Below are 16198 nucleotides of genomic sequence, written 5' to 3' on the forward strand. Positions count from 1 at the left end.
ACATATCATGTCCTAAGAGGACACTTGTAATGTTATTTTACTTTTTTCTTAATAATAGGATATATGTAGAATCAGATTATATTGTTTAAATGTCAGTGATTATAGTAGCAGTCAAAACTTTTTTCTTCTAAAATGGGACAATTGTATGAGTGAGTATGTGTGTGTGTGGGGGGGGTTTCCATAATCCACTATGTACGACACAGTGTAATGACTGTCACCAGAGTCCAGGGATGAATAATTACAAAATAAGTGACATCCTATTGGCCCTTGATAAAATTGTGGTAAAATTAGGAAAATTTGGCTGTATATGCAATTGGAATACTATCGAGAATTTCATCTTCTTGAGTTAACAGGTTGTATCCTCTCTTTTTTCATTGCATCTCCCTATTGAGTATATATGTGGAAACATCCAGAAATTTGAATCCTGCTTTACTTCATCACATTACTTAATGTTAATTTGGTATTTAACAAAAGCCTTTGGTAATTAATAATGCGTACCTGTGTGCCACTTAGAATGACGGAGAGTGGTGTTCCCTGATGCCTGCTTCTGTCTCTCCTTTTCTCTACCTCTGCCCTCCTCTCCCTCTTTTGGGGGCCACCTCTTTCTCGCAGGATAGCCTGGCTGAGCCCAGCTTATGCTGTGTGCTCACTGACAGCTCCTTTCGATTCTCTGCTTAATGCAGCACCCCAGTGCGGCCTCACGTGGGTCTGTCAATGACACAGTGAGGACGGGCTGCTCCCAGCCCTTCCCGGACCTGCTCACCCTTGTATTGCTATGGCAGGGGCAAGTAACTCCAACTGGGCTCATCCTCTCCCAAAACGGCAGCGTTGATTCTTTTCTTTAAATGAACCTTGAAGAAGGGAAGGGCTGAGGGATTTAAAAGGCAGGAATTCATGTCGTGTGCTACAGCAGAGCTGCTGTAGCCACGGCAGCAGCGGCAGCGGCGGCGGCGGCAGCAGCAGCAGCGAGTCATTTATCGAGACTGCACCATTTTCTTCTCACCCTGCATAGAGGTGTGGCTGGAAGCGGCAATTAACTACCCAGCCCCTAGCAGCTCCACAGAGGTGGCCTCTTCCTGGCTCCAGTCGGAAGACACAGACTCTCTGGAGGAGTCCCCAGAGACCGTTCCAACTGGTGATGCGTGTCTAAGGAAGGCTTTTCAACTAGTAGGATGCCTGTCTGCACTTGCGGCCACCCAACTGCAGAAGAGCTCGAAGTCTAGCGCTCCGCCCTCCCCTGGGACCATTTGCGAGTGTGGGTGCACACCTACGCCTGCGTGTGTGCAGGTGTGTGGTGCTGAGGCGCTTCGCCTGGGACCTTGGTACACTGTGGTGAATGATGGGTGCTGCAGAGGCTCACGCAAGATTATGACCTAGCTCGGGGGCGGAGTGGATTATTTTGCGAGTGTTCTGGCTGCCAGCCATTGCCCTGGCGGGGAAAGTCACATCTCCATCCAGCTCTCAAATCATCTGGACTGCTGCGGAGTGGAAACCGAGCCGCGGCAACTGCCTCTGCTTATTTCCTCTGCAAAATGGCTCACGCTGCTGCTTCTATTAAAAAAGTTCGAGAGGCTGAACTGGATGAAAAGGAAAAAATCCTTGAGAGAGAGAGAAAAAAACAACGGAAAATCCCCAGGGAACGTATGGAACGGAAAAGAAAGGTATGGGGAGCATCCTTTTTACCCTTTCTCTCTGTGGCCCTGCGTAAACGCTCAGAACTGGCAACTTCACCCTTCCGTCTCTCCATCATTCCCCTGCACCATTTCCAAGACCAGTTTGCAGCCTATATCTCATGCCTAAATTTGGTGCATAGGGAGAAGATGCCTGAGCAGGGCAAATTTCCTTTGCTTTAACCAAGCAAAGCAAAAAATGTCCCCACTTCATTTTTCCCTGTTTTTCTCAGTTATCTTTATTCAATCTCAAAGCCAGGTGCTTTATTTCTCCAAGTGACTCTGAACACTTGTCATAGAAGAAGGAAGGGGTTGGTTTATGGTTGGAAGGTTAAAGTATTTTCCTCTTCTTGTTCTCATCTCTACTATTAGATCTGTAGCACTGCGCCTTCTCACTGACTTTATATATTTGGTGTAGATCTCTGCTTAAGAATAAATCACAGGTTTTATTTACTCTTTTTTTTCCCTGCTGAAGGTTGACACTGTTCTATGTGAAACCGCTCTAAGAATACTGGGGCAATGAGCTGTGTCTCTGAATTTAAAAAAATTTAATTTTAATTAATTTATTTTTTTGTTTCCGTCAGTAATCTTATGACATTCTTTTCTGACTACAGCAGTTAAATGAAAAGATTAAGGTTAAATAATGGGACAAAATGTTGATTCTCTTTACATTAACCTATAAAATTGTCTCTTTCTGTCTTTTAAGATATTCTTTTCTTTCGAGTAGAAATAATGTTACAACTTGATGGAACTGAAATATTCATTTAGCCAGAGGTCTGGTTCTATAAGGGAAGAGGATCTCTGTAAATGCTTTAATTAACAAAGTAGGTCACTGAATAATTTCAGAAGATGATAAATGGCATATTACATTAGCAGAACATAAAAATAGTGATTTGTACACAAGCTGTTGTTAAACATAGCTCTGGGATTAAGGATGCAGTGGGGATCCAGATGCTCAATAATCCATATGCCCAATGCCATTTTTTTTTTTTTTTTGCTTCCATAATCGATATGTTTACCTTTTCCTTTTGGGGGTGTTATCTTTGCCTCATTTTTGGAAGGACGCTTGAGGACTCATAGTGAGTTGAGATCTTACTGCATAGGGATTCATTACATTTCAGTTTTACTACTTTTCACCACAAGTTAGATCACATGACTGCTATTAGGCAACACAAATAAATAAAATTAGCGTATATTATGATTTCCCTTCTGGGGATAACTTTAATACGGTCTGTCTGCCCTTTACAAGGCCTCGTTTCAAGGATGCATCAATTCTTTTTCATAGTATCAAAAGTATTGTTAGCCATTTTTGTCGGAGTTGGCTTCCTTCTTGACAGCTACTGCAGTTCTGTTTCAGATCCTCTAAATGGAACATTACTGCATAAAGCAATTTCCTGTGATTATATCTTTTTTATCTTTTGTTCTTCAAAACACAGTATATTATTTCTTGGCCAGGAGTGCTTGTTCAGCATCCAGGTGTGACCTGGTAACTTAGCTGAGCTGGAGAACCATGCGTACACCTGGAAAATCTCTTAGCCTCACTCTGAATTCTGTACCTAGTTCAATTTTTTTCCTTTTTCTATACTTTATTAAAATTGAAAAACTACATCATTAAAATGGAAAAGTGCCCATAGTTGTTGAGAATCTCTGTGGCTTGGATGCTGCATTGCTTTAGCTTGAATCCAGCAAGGAGGCCAGATCATTGGTTAATAATATGGTCACATGATGGGATTATCTCTGATTTTCACATTTAGATAATATCACTAAGCTAGACCCAGAGGAAACTGGGGGAATAATGGCATAGCTACTATTTGTTCTTGTTCTTCTTCTCTTTTTTTTTAAACACACCTATTGGACCTCTTCCCCTTTCTACTGCACATGCGCGTTGCATTACATAGGTATTTACTCAGCACAACAAATCCTTGCTAAAAGGGTGGCTGGGTTTTTTAGTTATATCAGATTTATTTTCTAGATACATTTCCATCCCCCCTGCCCCTGCCACTTCCTCCCCGCCACCACTCCCCACACACATGGCTGCTTGAGCCAGTTCTGAAATTTGGTTTAAGAGAAGAAAAATTTACATCGTTATTGTTCCTTAATGTATATAAAACGGTAGTTCATAAAGAAATAAAAAAGGATGGTTGCCTATTAGTGGCACTCTGGAACACCATCTCCAGAAAGTAATCTAAAAATTATTCTACTTTATTTGCTGAACCGTTTTATAACCGTATGGGAATCCATCGGTTGTAGAGATGATTGAGTGTATCGTTAACGTAGCATTGGTGAAGTGTCCTGCAAATGAACCTGTTTATTCGAAAAATTTAGATGGGACCTGCCCCAATGCAGATAAATCCAACTGTGGAGCTTGAAAAAAATAAATAAGCTGACTTGGAAAATGTTTTTACTGCAGTAAAAATTATTGAGTATTAAATCAATTAGGCAGCCTCATATTTGGATTTCATTTCAATATTCTTTTGTAAACTTCTTGTTAATTAAAAGAATCTTTGCATTATTTTGTACTCCATAAAACATTTTAAATAAATTGTAATTATTTGTAAACTTGAAACACATTGCGTGTTCGGCTATAAGCCCTCTACCAAGCTGTCAGTGGTATGGTTTTTTTAAATGGCTGTATTTGTATAGTATAGGATGTAGTTTCAACCTCATTATAAGCAGAATTTACCTTAGAATAAAATGTTCAGGCTTCTTTGGGCTGTAGTCTGGATAGCTAATATTTAAATATAGGATATACCAAATGTATATTGTATATGTGTCATACTATGGTAGAGCTAGAATAAAGCTAAGCTTTAAGCAAATGGACCAAAATTAAGATTAGTTGAAACAAATTAACTTAACATTTATTTGCTCAAAGGAATACATTGATATTCTAGCTTTTTACAAGAATAAGGGGATATTCTTGTTCTAATTTTAGCTTATATTAACTTACGTCATTTCTTTTTATGTCCAGATATCTAATTTCTATAATAAAATCTGAGAATTTTAGACTTGACGAGGATGCCAATAGGAATGATTTCTCACAAACTTGTAAGACTTAATTCTAGAAAGTGATTTTGAGCATAATAGTCTTTCCACAACCACATACTATTTCTCAACTGTACTTTTTTTTTTAATTTGGAAAAATAAATAATTTTCAGAGAATCAGTAAAAAAAAAAAAAAACAACAATAAAATTCCATCCTTGAAAGTAAAGCATGCATTTAAATGATCTTCTTCATTTAAATTTATGAATACCAGTTATTTTCAAATAAATGGATATGTTCTCCATTTCTCAGCGTGGACAAACCATTCTCCAATCCATGATAATGTCTACAACACTCATTGGAATCATATGACATAAAAAGCAATTTGTATGACTAGTTCTTAGCATTGTAATGCTTAAGAAATTCTTCCTATTGTTTTAATTCATCCTATTAAAAATGCCAGAGTTCATATTTCCTGTAAAAAAAAAGTATGATATTATCTACTGAGTACCAATGTGACCCTGTGTCTGGCACTTGACACACATTGTACTGTTTAATCCCAATGGCAGTCCTACACATTAGGCACTATTCTCTCTGTTTCACAAATAAAGAAACTGAGACTCAGAGCTATGGAGCTTGCTTAATCATATGCAACTAGTATGAGGCAGAGTTGAGATTTGAACCCAGGCTCCAAAGTTCATTGGGGAAAAAAGGTAATATGATTTCTTGGTCTTGTACCTACACTGAATGTAGAACGTAAGTAAATCATTTAATCTGCCAATGCCTCAATTTCTTCACCTCCAAAATATCTTCCTACAACCAAAAGAAATTTACTGTGAGAATAAGTTAAATGACACATTTGAGAGGAAACTATATAAATTTAAGGTTGTGATTCTATTGTAATTGCACCAAAATATTTCATGAGATTTCTTGGAAAATTGACTATTAGAAGTCAACATTTGCTCCTTAAATATAGTAATTGCAGTCGATGATAAACTATGATATATCATCATTCCTTAGTACAATTTTATCAGGACTTTAAAATATATTTGCATATTTACATTTATTAAACTGACACAGAAAGGTGATTTTGCATGAGATTGGGTAGAGAATAAAAGCAAACTTTTTCCAAGTCCTTTTCATTGAATTTTGTAGAAAAGGTTCTGAGCAGTTCTTTGCTTTTTTTTTTTGTGAGGAAGATCAGCCCTGAGCTAACATCGGCCAATCCTCCTCTTTTTGCTGAGGAAGACTGGCCCTGGGCTAACATCTGTGCCCATCTTCCTCCACTTTATGTGGGACAAAGCCACAGCATGGCCTGACCAGCAGTGCGCGTCCGTGCGCGCCTGGGATGCGAACCCGGGCCGCCAGCAGCGGAGCGCGCGCACTTAACCACTACGCCACGGGGCCGACCCTGCTTTTGTTTTTTAATGTATATAATTATCATCTTGGAGAGAACAAAACATTATTTCTAGGATAACCTTTGGGGGACACCCCCCACAATAGTCGCCTTGTCCACGTGGTTATTTAGTAGGTGACAATGAGAATATTTATTGAGTGTATATAAGGGACTTATCACCAAGCTGTAAGGGGACATGGAGAGATGAGAACTTTTAAAAGTTACTATATTAGTATACTTTGTTAAAATGGAAGAACGTTTTATTTGTAAGTGTGGAGAGGAAAGTATTCTGTAACTTTTGAATTGTGTTGTAAGAATGAGTTGTAAATAAACATAAAACATAATAGCTGGCTGTCCCGGCTCTCCCTGGTGGTCTGTGGGTTAGCCCCGTTGTACAGGAGGCGAGTGGACAGGCCAGTCATCCCTTGAGTCCTTGAGTCTTCTGCTTAGGCTCTCAGCTGGATTCCAAAGGCAAGCCCAAGTCTGAGAGCAGCAACACTTAGACAAGAACCAGGTACACAAAGATTTCTGGGCACCAAACCAAATACAAATTAAAAATATAAATCACAACAGAATAATGTGGTCCTGTATAATGTGTTACATTCTAGAACTCTTCAAACATGGAAAATTCCAGTACTATTTTTTAGGACTTACATCAAATTGTCTTTATATAACTTCCCATAACCTCTTCATCAATGTGTCACCACTTCCAGAAGCCATGCTAACATTAGGTAGAATGGACAGTCTTGAGCTTTATCTGGACAGTCTCTCTTCTTATGTCCTAATTTCCACTCATAAGTGAACACTTAAAAGTTTTGTGGATTTGCTTTCCCACTTGAGTCTGAATAAATATGTTCAGGCTTGTCTATTTACATGCAGAGGTGGCCATAGAATCATGATTTTTTTAAAACCCATTTTCTTCCTCTTTAACACTCCTTCTATCTCCTTTTCTTAATTCAATTCACAAACCCTTTCTTGGCTAAAATAATTATCTTTATAGAAGTGCCTTGCACTATTAACGGCACTCTTTGCCAGCACTGTTAAGTCTGAGTTTTTATTAGTTTTTAAGTATAAAGAACCTCTTTCAACCATTGAGTGGGTGACTAACTACTAGCTTAGGGTTACAGCTGTCAGGTTTGTGGGATTGTGGCAAAAAATAGTCCCAATTATATGGCTTGAGATAAGTTTTTAAGAAGACTGTTACAAGACAAAATCTTAATGTAGAAAAGCTATTATGAGTGGGTTTAATTTATTTTTGGAATCTAAAATCTTTAAACACAACTCAACATAATTTTTTCTCCTTTTTTGTTGTATTAATCTGAGTTCATATAAATGTCTTAATGTTTAAAATCAGAATTAATTCATTGGTGAATTATCAATGTACTGTACTTTTTTTATCAAACTTTTAATTTTATTAGTTATGTTATTCATCACGTGGGTAAAAATAATAATATTTACAGCACATTTTGACGTCATAAAGAATGCTGCAAATATTTTGTAGAAGTATTGTAGGAGTCAGTGAAGTTAAGAATTCTATTCATACCATTTTTAATGATTTTGGTGTTTATATTTTTCCATTATATCATCCTTTTTCATTTATATTTCTCAAAATAATTTCTTCACTAAGAATACTTAATTTTATTCTCAATGACAGAGACACTGTAGATTAAAATAAATGATAGTACGAAGAAAGCATTCCCCAATTTTGGAGTTGCACATAAATTGCTAGTGGAATCATTAGCTATTTGAGTGTGACTCTTTTGCTCAAAGGTGATGTGTTTTTAAATGTATGTTGTGGAAAATCTCATTAGAGTCATCTTGGCTCCATTCCATTTGTAATAAATCAGAATCTTGGGTAGACTAGGAGAGAAAGGAGACTGTAATCTATACATTTTTAAGGCTCCCCTGGTGATTCCAACCAGAATTAGAAACCACTGGAACAAATATTTTCATCCCCTCACCAACCGTTACTCTGACCTATCTTTGAATTTGGAGCAATGACAGATCTACTTCTAAAAATCAGATCTAAATTGCCATTGAGAAAAATTTTCCATGTGTAGATAGAGGACACCCTGGCAACCTTCTGAAAGTTTAATGAGATTAATTGGTCCATATAATAACCAATTAATTCTGAGCATTGAGAGGAGGAAACAAGTGTTTGAGAGAAAGTTGTAAGCCTTCATGATCTGCAGTATGACTCTCTCTTTCCTAATGGAATAATCTTCAGGAATGAGGCTTGTATGTTTCTGAGTTCTACAAAACTAAGCTCAGGGATCAAGGAGGATCTAAGCTAAGTTTTTGAAGGAAAGCCACTAAAATCTGCTTTAAAAGTTATGTCTTAAACAGATTGTGCTGTTTTGAATAAACTCCAGTAAATGTCCTAGGGATTTAATGGGTAACTTAGCAGCCTTGGAGACCTCAAACCTTGAGAGATGTCAGAACTTCTGGAGCTCCTAACACAAATCAATAACTATTTTTTGTTTCTTGCACTTGACTTTGATAGATTTTCTATATCTTTTCAAAATTCTGTAAAATGGCATGAATATAAGGGAGGAAGAAGTAATGAGCAACTCATCGATGAATTATCTGCCCTAATTCTTCTGATATTTCCAACTCATCCAATTCTTACAATGCCAGCAGTTTTGTTTGTTTGTTATGTTTTTGTTTTTTGCATGAACCTTTTACCAACTCCTCTCTCACTCTCTTCCTGGCTCTCTGCAGCTTCCAAGGCAGCCAGGAAGGGATTCCCCACTAGGTTGTACAGAAATCTGGAATGGACTTTTTAGCATGTACAGTTGGAATTACTCCTTCTGTTTCCCTCATTTTATTAGTAGCTTACCAGGGAAAGCCCTCTCCCCGCCATTAGAGCTTCATTGGAATCCAACTTAGCGTTTTTGTAGAGCCGTCTCTTTATTGTATATCATTACTATGCTGCTTATATCATGGGGATGCCTCAATAGAAGACAATGTATGTAGTATTAAGAAAGAGAAATATTAGGAGTGTAACAATTATTATAAACAAATCAATCTAGTCTTTATTTGTTTAGGAGTAATACAGTAGTGCCCCCTCATCTGCGAGGTTTCATTCCAAGACCCCCAGTGAATGCCTGAAACTGAGGATAGTACCGAACCTTATATATACTATGTTTTTTCCTATATATACATAGTTGAAGTGCGACAGCAAAACTAGTATGAATTTCTTTTTCCTTCTTCACAATTTCACGGATAGAAGACTCGTTCATACCGTAGATCTTAGCAACTTCAGTGTACAGTTTTTTTTCTTTCCTTAAGTTGAGAACTTTCACCTTTTCACTTAAAGGAAGCTCTTTACGGCTTCTCTTTGGCATATCCGAATTGCCAGCATCACTACTCTTGGGCTTTGGGGCCATTATTAAGTAAAGTAAGAGTGACTTGAACATGAGCACTGAGATACCACCACAGTTGATCTGATAACCGAGAGGGCTACTAAGTGACTCATGGGTGGGTAGTGTCTACAGCATGGATCCGCTGGACAAAGGGAAGAGTCATGTCCTGGGCAGGACCTCACAAGATTTCATCATGCTACTTAGAATGGCGTACCATTTAAAACTAGGAATTGTTTATTTCTGGAATTTTCCATTTAATATTTTTAGACCACAGTTGACCGTGGGTAACTGAAACTGCGGTTAACTGAAACCACAGAAAGTGAAACCACTGATAAGGGGTGACTACTATAGTGTTATTTCACATTAATATATATATCTTGGCTTTACATATATTTTGCATAGAGATCTGTTAATTACCAATTTTAACTCATTTGTGTATAGTTTGTATGTAAAAAAAAAGGTTGAAATCAAGACTGACAATGACCTCTCTTTATGTATCTGTTGTGTGAGTAATGATGCTTTTTTCAAATGTCTCTTCTTCAGGGAAGCTATTTAATCTCTAGATTAAATTTTAAAAAATATATAACATCACAAACATGAACTTTAAGACTCTGGTTTTATTATTAATATAGAGATCAAATATTACTTTTGCATCTGAAACCAAGTTTAGCTGCCAATGCTTTTAAGACATTCAGCACAACTGGAGGTGGATGTGGGATCTAAGGTTATAAAGAACAGGCAACATACTAGAAAGCTGTTTATTAATTTAGTAAGTGATATTTACACAAAATTATGAGATGCTTCCAAAGCTCCATAAAAACAAACTCAGGAGACCTGTGTTTAATTTTGTCGACTAACTGTGACATTGGGTAGACAATTGACCTGACCTTGGTTTTCTCAGCTATAAAATGATGAGGACCTGAGATCTGATGGAATTCTTTCTGTTCTTGTATGATTCTGCACCAATTTTAATTGTGTCTTTACTTCTCTTCATTTTTATAAATGATTGAGATAATTCAGTGGAATTTCCAAGTTTTTTTCATTTAATAGGAATTTTTTTGAGCTGACACTATGTGCCAGATACAGTGCCTTTGCCCAAGGAGCTCTCAGACCACATGGGATGGTAGGTACTTTCACGAATAGCGAGAATAAAATGTCACTTGGGCCATTAAGTTGGATTGGAGATTGCCTATTTTTGTATATATGATGCAAGTTTTCTTTAATAGGTCTTGTGTTTGTAATCTCTTATCTGGCAGAAGAAATAATGGAATGAAATAGTTCCTGTGGTGGTACTTGAAATTTTCTAGAGGTTGTTAAGGCAGGATGTATAGAAAATGAAGTAATCTTATGAAGCTGTGGGGTTGTTTTTGTTTTGTATCTCAGATACTAAATTAAGACATTTCACAGGAAGACATTTATTGTGGTTCCCTTATTTTCTATTAGACCCTCTATATCCTGGTAATACCATGACTTATAAACCCACAGAGAAATATCATCACGGTATTGTTAATCATTTTACAAAGATCCAATGGCAGTAATGGTAGCTGCCTTTGAACTGCAGGGTGCTGTGATGATCAAGAGCCCACAGGACACACTTAAAGAAGCCTCAGCAATTCACAAACCATTCAGCTGTACAGCTCAGTGACAATAAGATATCCTGAATTCTTCCAGGGGTAAAAGTGCAAACTTCTTCCTTATTTACAGCTCCTGCCTCAAACTGGGCCAGAATGCTTAATTTAACTATGTCATATCCTAAAATGACTGAAATCAATAAAGTGTAAGTGGAACAGGTTACCTGGAAACAGTAACTCCTTTGAGGACAGAGGTCACTGAGGAAATGAAGAGCTTTTGTTCAGGGTGGTCACCTCTAAACATGGGGCTTCAGTGTGGGCTCTGAGGGTCTGAGGGACAGGAATCAAAGATGGCGTGGGTGGAGGAGCAAAGAGTCATGGTGAAAGCACAAGTTGTCGCTAACGGGGAAAAGGCAGACGATCAAGGGCCAAGCAGCAAATGCCAGCTCTGACTACAAACACTTTATTGACTCATGTAAGGGACTTTGTGTATAACGTGAAGCACTCCTGCTCAGCCATTTAACACAAGAGGCAATATTTCAGAACTTTTGGCTTTTATGCTAGAAAACAGCACTGGAAAGATGAGAGAAGAATTTGTAGGAAGCTAATGTGAGAAATCTTTTGCCATCGAAGGAAGCTTGAAAACTGCGGTGCACGCCTCTTTAATCACTGTAATTAGCCTTCACACATGAGCCTTCTGGGTTATGTATTCTATAGTAAGTTGTATAAGAGCTTATGAAACAATTTAGGAACTCCAATGATCTTTAAAATTCTATAAAAGTTGATTAATCAAGACATTCAGATGACTGTGTTTTCTAGTTTTAATTACATTTTCTACTTAGAGTCAACCAGAAGCTCTTTTAAATTGTACTTGTTTATTTCTGTTCTTTCTTGTGTTGGTTAAAAAATTTTTCATGCTTCATTTTCCATCAATCTTTCGCCCTATTTCCAATGTGAGTTCAGATGTATATAATACGTATAATATAATTCAGAATATTGCAGTTCTTGGGAACAGAGCATTATGGGAAAAAATATTAGGAGACAGTGCTAGATCCGATATAATAGCTTTTTGTTTTTATAGAAGTGTGGAGTTCAAGCTGGGCTTGGGAGGACAGGTAAGTTTGGCTTAGGTGGAGAAAATTTCAGAGGATAGACATAGGAGCTGGTTAACAGCCTGGCATGACGTGACCCGAGAGGTAAGACTGGATGTGAGTTGGTGAATAGTTGGAAATAAAGCTGACTGCACAGGAGAGCCTTCAGAGCAAGGAAGAGGTAACTGAATTCCATGAGGCAAAAATAAGAAACTATGGCAGGTTCTGTGATGATGTAAGATTATGGGGAGGAAGTGGAGCTAGTGGGGTCACCCAGGAGACTGTAAACTAATCTGAAAGAGATGAACAGGGTTGGATTGAAAGAGTTGAACAGGAAAATCAGTGGAGAGGGAAACGGGATGGAGATTAGCACTCAACTGGGAGCAGGGGAAAAAAGAGGGTGAATAAAAATGATTTTGAGGTTATACATTTCAGTGATATTAAAAATGGTAGTAGCATTGACAGAAACAAATATCTCAAGTGCAATTCAAGGGGAAAGTAAAAATATGTTACATTATTTATTATGAGTTTGAAATGGTGGCCAGATGATGTCTCTCTTACTTGAGTACAGAGACTTTATAACAAAAGGCCAAAAGAAATAGAAGTATTATCTATCTTTCTGTTTTGGTGTAGTGGAAGAAGTATGAAATTTAGAGTCAGAATCCTGCTCAGCTCCACCACATTCTGGTGATCTGATCCTCAGCTTTGGTTTTCTTTTCTGTAAATCTGGGTTAATAACGATTAACTCTGATAATTAACAGTGTATATATCCCAGAGTAATTGTAAGGACTAAAATGAAACAATGTTTATGTAAGCACTATGCACATGACAGTATTAGTTATCATATCACCAGATTTTTCCCCCTTTTTTATGTAGGAGAAGGAGAAAAGGAAATATACTTACCACTAAAAGGATTAAAAATGTCGATGAACTCATTGTTTTTAATATATATATATATACATATAGATATAAAGAGAAATATACAGAGATGTGTGTTGTGTGTGTGTGTACATACATATAGTTCCTAGCTCTGTCCACTGAGAGGGCCTGGCAGCAATGATGCCCCAGTAGCAATGAGCATGTGTAGCCCAGATCTTTTCTAAATATCATTTTCCAATAGAAGGAGCCAGAACTCCTTGGGGGAAATGGCCGATTCAAGTAAGGAAGTGCTCAAAAAATGATGGGGTGTGTCAACCTGAAGAAGCTCCCAATGACCTACTATAGAGAAATTTGAGCAACAAAATAAATAATGAAAGTAATGAATTATGACTCATAGAATAAAATAAAGACCCATGAGTCCATACTAATAGAAATAAATAATTGAATAAATGAATAAATAAGTATGGAGAAGGGAAAGATTTTTCTCACAGTAGAATTTCAATTTACAAATCTGGAAGAAATCATGTAAATTATAACTAATAGAAAGGTACGAAAGTAAATAGCAGTCTCGCCTGTTTGATAGTTCAAACTATCAAAAGTTCTATTAGTGAATTGTTTTCAACTACAGAATTCAGTAAAAATTAACTGTCTAAGTTGTCACAGAGGGAAAAACTTAGGAGACACAATTACTTTGTAGAGTTTAGAATAACTTCTGCTCTCCCTTGAACTCCCAGACACATTCAGAAAAAGAGATTGTGTTACGATATTTTAGTGATTTATTTCAGAGATAGAAAGGAATTATAAGTACAAAACAATTATTTTGTTTTTTATTTTTAAATTTTTGGTTTTGTTTTTTTGAAGTATAATTGACGTGTACACTTTTTGTTTTAAATGTGTTTCTGCAGGTTTTTACATAAATTAGTATTTAAAGAAATGACACAGGCAAAGAACTTCTGTATAGTGTATTGAATGATATAACCAAAATTACAAGACAGTATTTTGTTCATGATAGTGGTATTTTTCAAATATCTGCAGTTGGTCTATATGAATTATATCTCTGCCTTATACTGAGCACTGCACTCTTGATGTAGATGCTGTTGGCACTGATGCAATGCTTTTCTTATTTTTCCATTTTATTCCTGAATCCTTTTTAAATAAAATGGTAATTTAAAAGATCCTTTTTTTGATAATGGATAGAAATATATTTATTTATTTGCTGATGATATTAAATATGTAATATATAAAATAACATTGGCCACTAACATTTGTTGAGCACTTTTCATCTTCCTACTGGTGGGCAAAATTATAATTTTTCTTAGTTTGAATTACTTGGATAATTGTCTTACTTCTCTGCTTTTTTGAACTAAGGCACACCGTGAATCTGTGCAGAAACCTGTACACTATGCTGCTTCTGGTTCGGTGGTGATAATGTATGACTTTGGCCATGAGAATTAACTTTCTCTTTTATTTACCATACTTGATTCTCTAATAATTTTCATGAGCAGGCAGCTGCTCTCCATATACAGATAATTCTCTCACAACTAATGAAGCATCCCCTGGTCTCTCTCAAAAGTGCACTCTACTTCTTATTTTAATTAACTTTACTACTGCGTGTCCAAACTCAGTAAAATTTTTCCTTCTGTTTTCTTTGCCTTTAGTAATTCACTTGCCCACCTCAAGTTTAGCTTGGCAAAATATTTAGATAAGTAATGTTGGTTCACTCTTGACACTAAATTCTTAGGGTTATAATCAAATGTATAATGATATTGTAAGCTGAGCATATATTTTAACCTCCTGTAGAGCATTTGACCACTGATCAGAGACCACGCAATTACTTCTATTAATGCTACATGCCTGTTCTCTGTGTAAATGACCACATGATGTAGTGATAACTATATGTGTTTACCCAGGAGGACTTGAGGTTCTTTCCCTAAGCCCATGTACTTAGTAGTTTTAATGTACAAGATGAGAACAATATCCTGCCTAGAACAGCCCAATGCCCTGGTGTCATGGGATTTGACCAGCTTGCTGTACCCACAACGACCACTGATTTTCTTCCTATATTATGTCACCATTGCCTAAGACATAGTAGATACCTACCAATTCTAAACATCTAGTTACTATTTTTGTGTCCTAAACTCAAATTTGTCATAGGTTAGTCTTCTGAATCAAACCTAGAAGGAGAAGGTTATTTGGGCAACTTGTAGATGGTACCAAGCCTAAGCAGTTGCTACAGAATGAAACAGAACCAGAGCTTTTATCATTTTGTGAACAGCTATTCTCAATTGCATATATTAACAGGGAAACTAAAGACATTATGAAGGATGGGACAAAAAATTTTACCGTGAAATATTTTTTATCTTCCTTTGTACCAGTAATTTTAAAAGTTAATGCACTGTTTGCATCTAAAAGTCACAGCGATGTTTAAAAACTATAAAAACTTTTGGTTACTGGTTTTGTTACTAATTTTACTGTTTTCAGTACAGATTTCTTCATCCCTATAGGACTTGAAACTTTCCTCTGGGGAAGTCGACTACGTTAGGGAGGCAACACCCTCTCGTGACTCCTGTTTGCACTGTTTCTCCTCTTAACCTTGATCCTTCTTCAAACTCAGTGCATATTAATGGCATATTTAGCTGCCCTAAAGCAGAGGGCCAAACTCAGTAACTTTCCCTGTTCTTTTCCTGCTCTGTTTTGATGAATGTCATGGAAGCTCCTGTGATGAGGTGTTTACGTGCCCGAGACCCAGGCATATAGGGGACGTGGGTATAGGCTGCATTACTAAAATCTACATTCCATTCCTAGTGAGACATACCCGTGTTCCAATGATTTATAAAACTTTTGACAGATCGTCTCCTGATATGTGTAGGTTTCTCCCAATCGAAAGCTGCTAAAAGCACGCACATGACTGTAATGCAAAAAGGAATAAAAGTGTGATACTCATTTAGACTCTAAAGACTGGTTCAAAGATTGTGGCACGTCGGTGTGTTTTATAGACTCTCAAGGGCAGGCAGACCTGTAGAGCAGAGGCACATTGTGTTGCAACAAGCAGCATGTTGTAACTGGCTTTAAAACCATAGAATGTTCCTACACACTAAAGCACAGTAGAGTTAAATAGGATCTTTGTGATCCCACGTATCCTGAAGAAGCAGTTTTTCTCTGTGTGAAACCACATACATTTTCATGGAAGATTCAGGGATAAAAACACATCTAGGCAAGATATAAGAGTGAAATGTATAGACAAAA

The 16198-nt window shown here is 37.0% G+C and overlaps 1 protein-coding gene across 8 annotated transcripts in view; it reads left to right on the forward strand.

The window, feature by feature from the left end:
* ANK2 (ankyrin 2) overlaps nt 1-16198 on the forward strand; it is a 617273-nt gene that overhangs the window by 365648 nt on the left and 235427 nt on the right. Inside the window, exon 1 of one of the 8 annotated variants that reach the window (XM_058549932.1) lies at nt 997-1661. The exons of 6 other annotated variants lie outside the window; for them this stretch is intronic. In XM_058549932.1, coding sequence (XP_058405915.1) covers nt 1533-1661 — 129 coding nt within the window. In that variant the 5' untranslated portion in view covers nt 997-1532. Of the gene's footprint in view, nt 1-996; nt 1662-16198 lie in introns of those variants that run through there. One more of the 8 variants, XM_058549948.1, reaches the window with a different exon arrangement.

The sequence above is a fragment of the Diceros bicornis genome, chromosome 11 (assembly GCF_020826845.1).
Source record: "Diceros bicornis minor isolate mBicDic1 chromosome 11, mDicBic1.mat.cur, whole genome shotgun sequence".
NCBI classification, from domain to species: domain Eukaryota; kingdom Metazoa; phylum Chordata; class Mammalia; order Perissodactyla; family Rhinocerotidae; genus Diceros; species Diceros bicornis.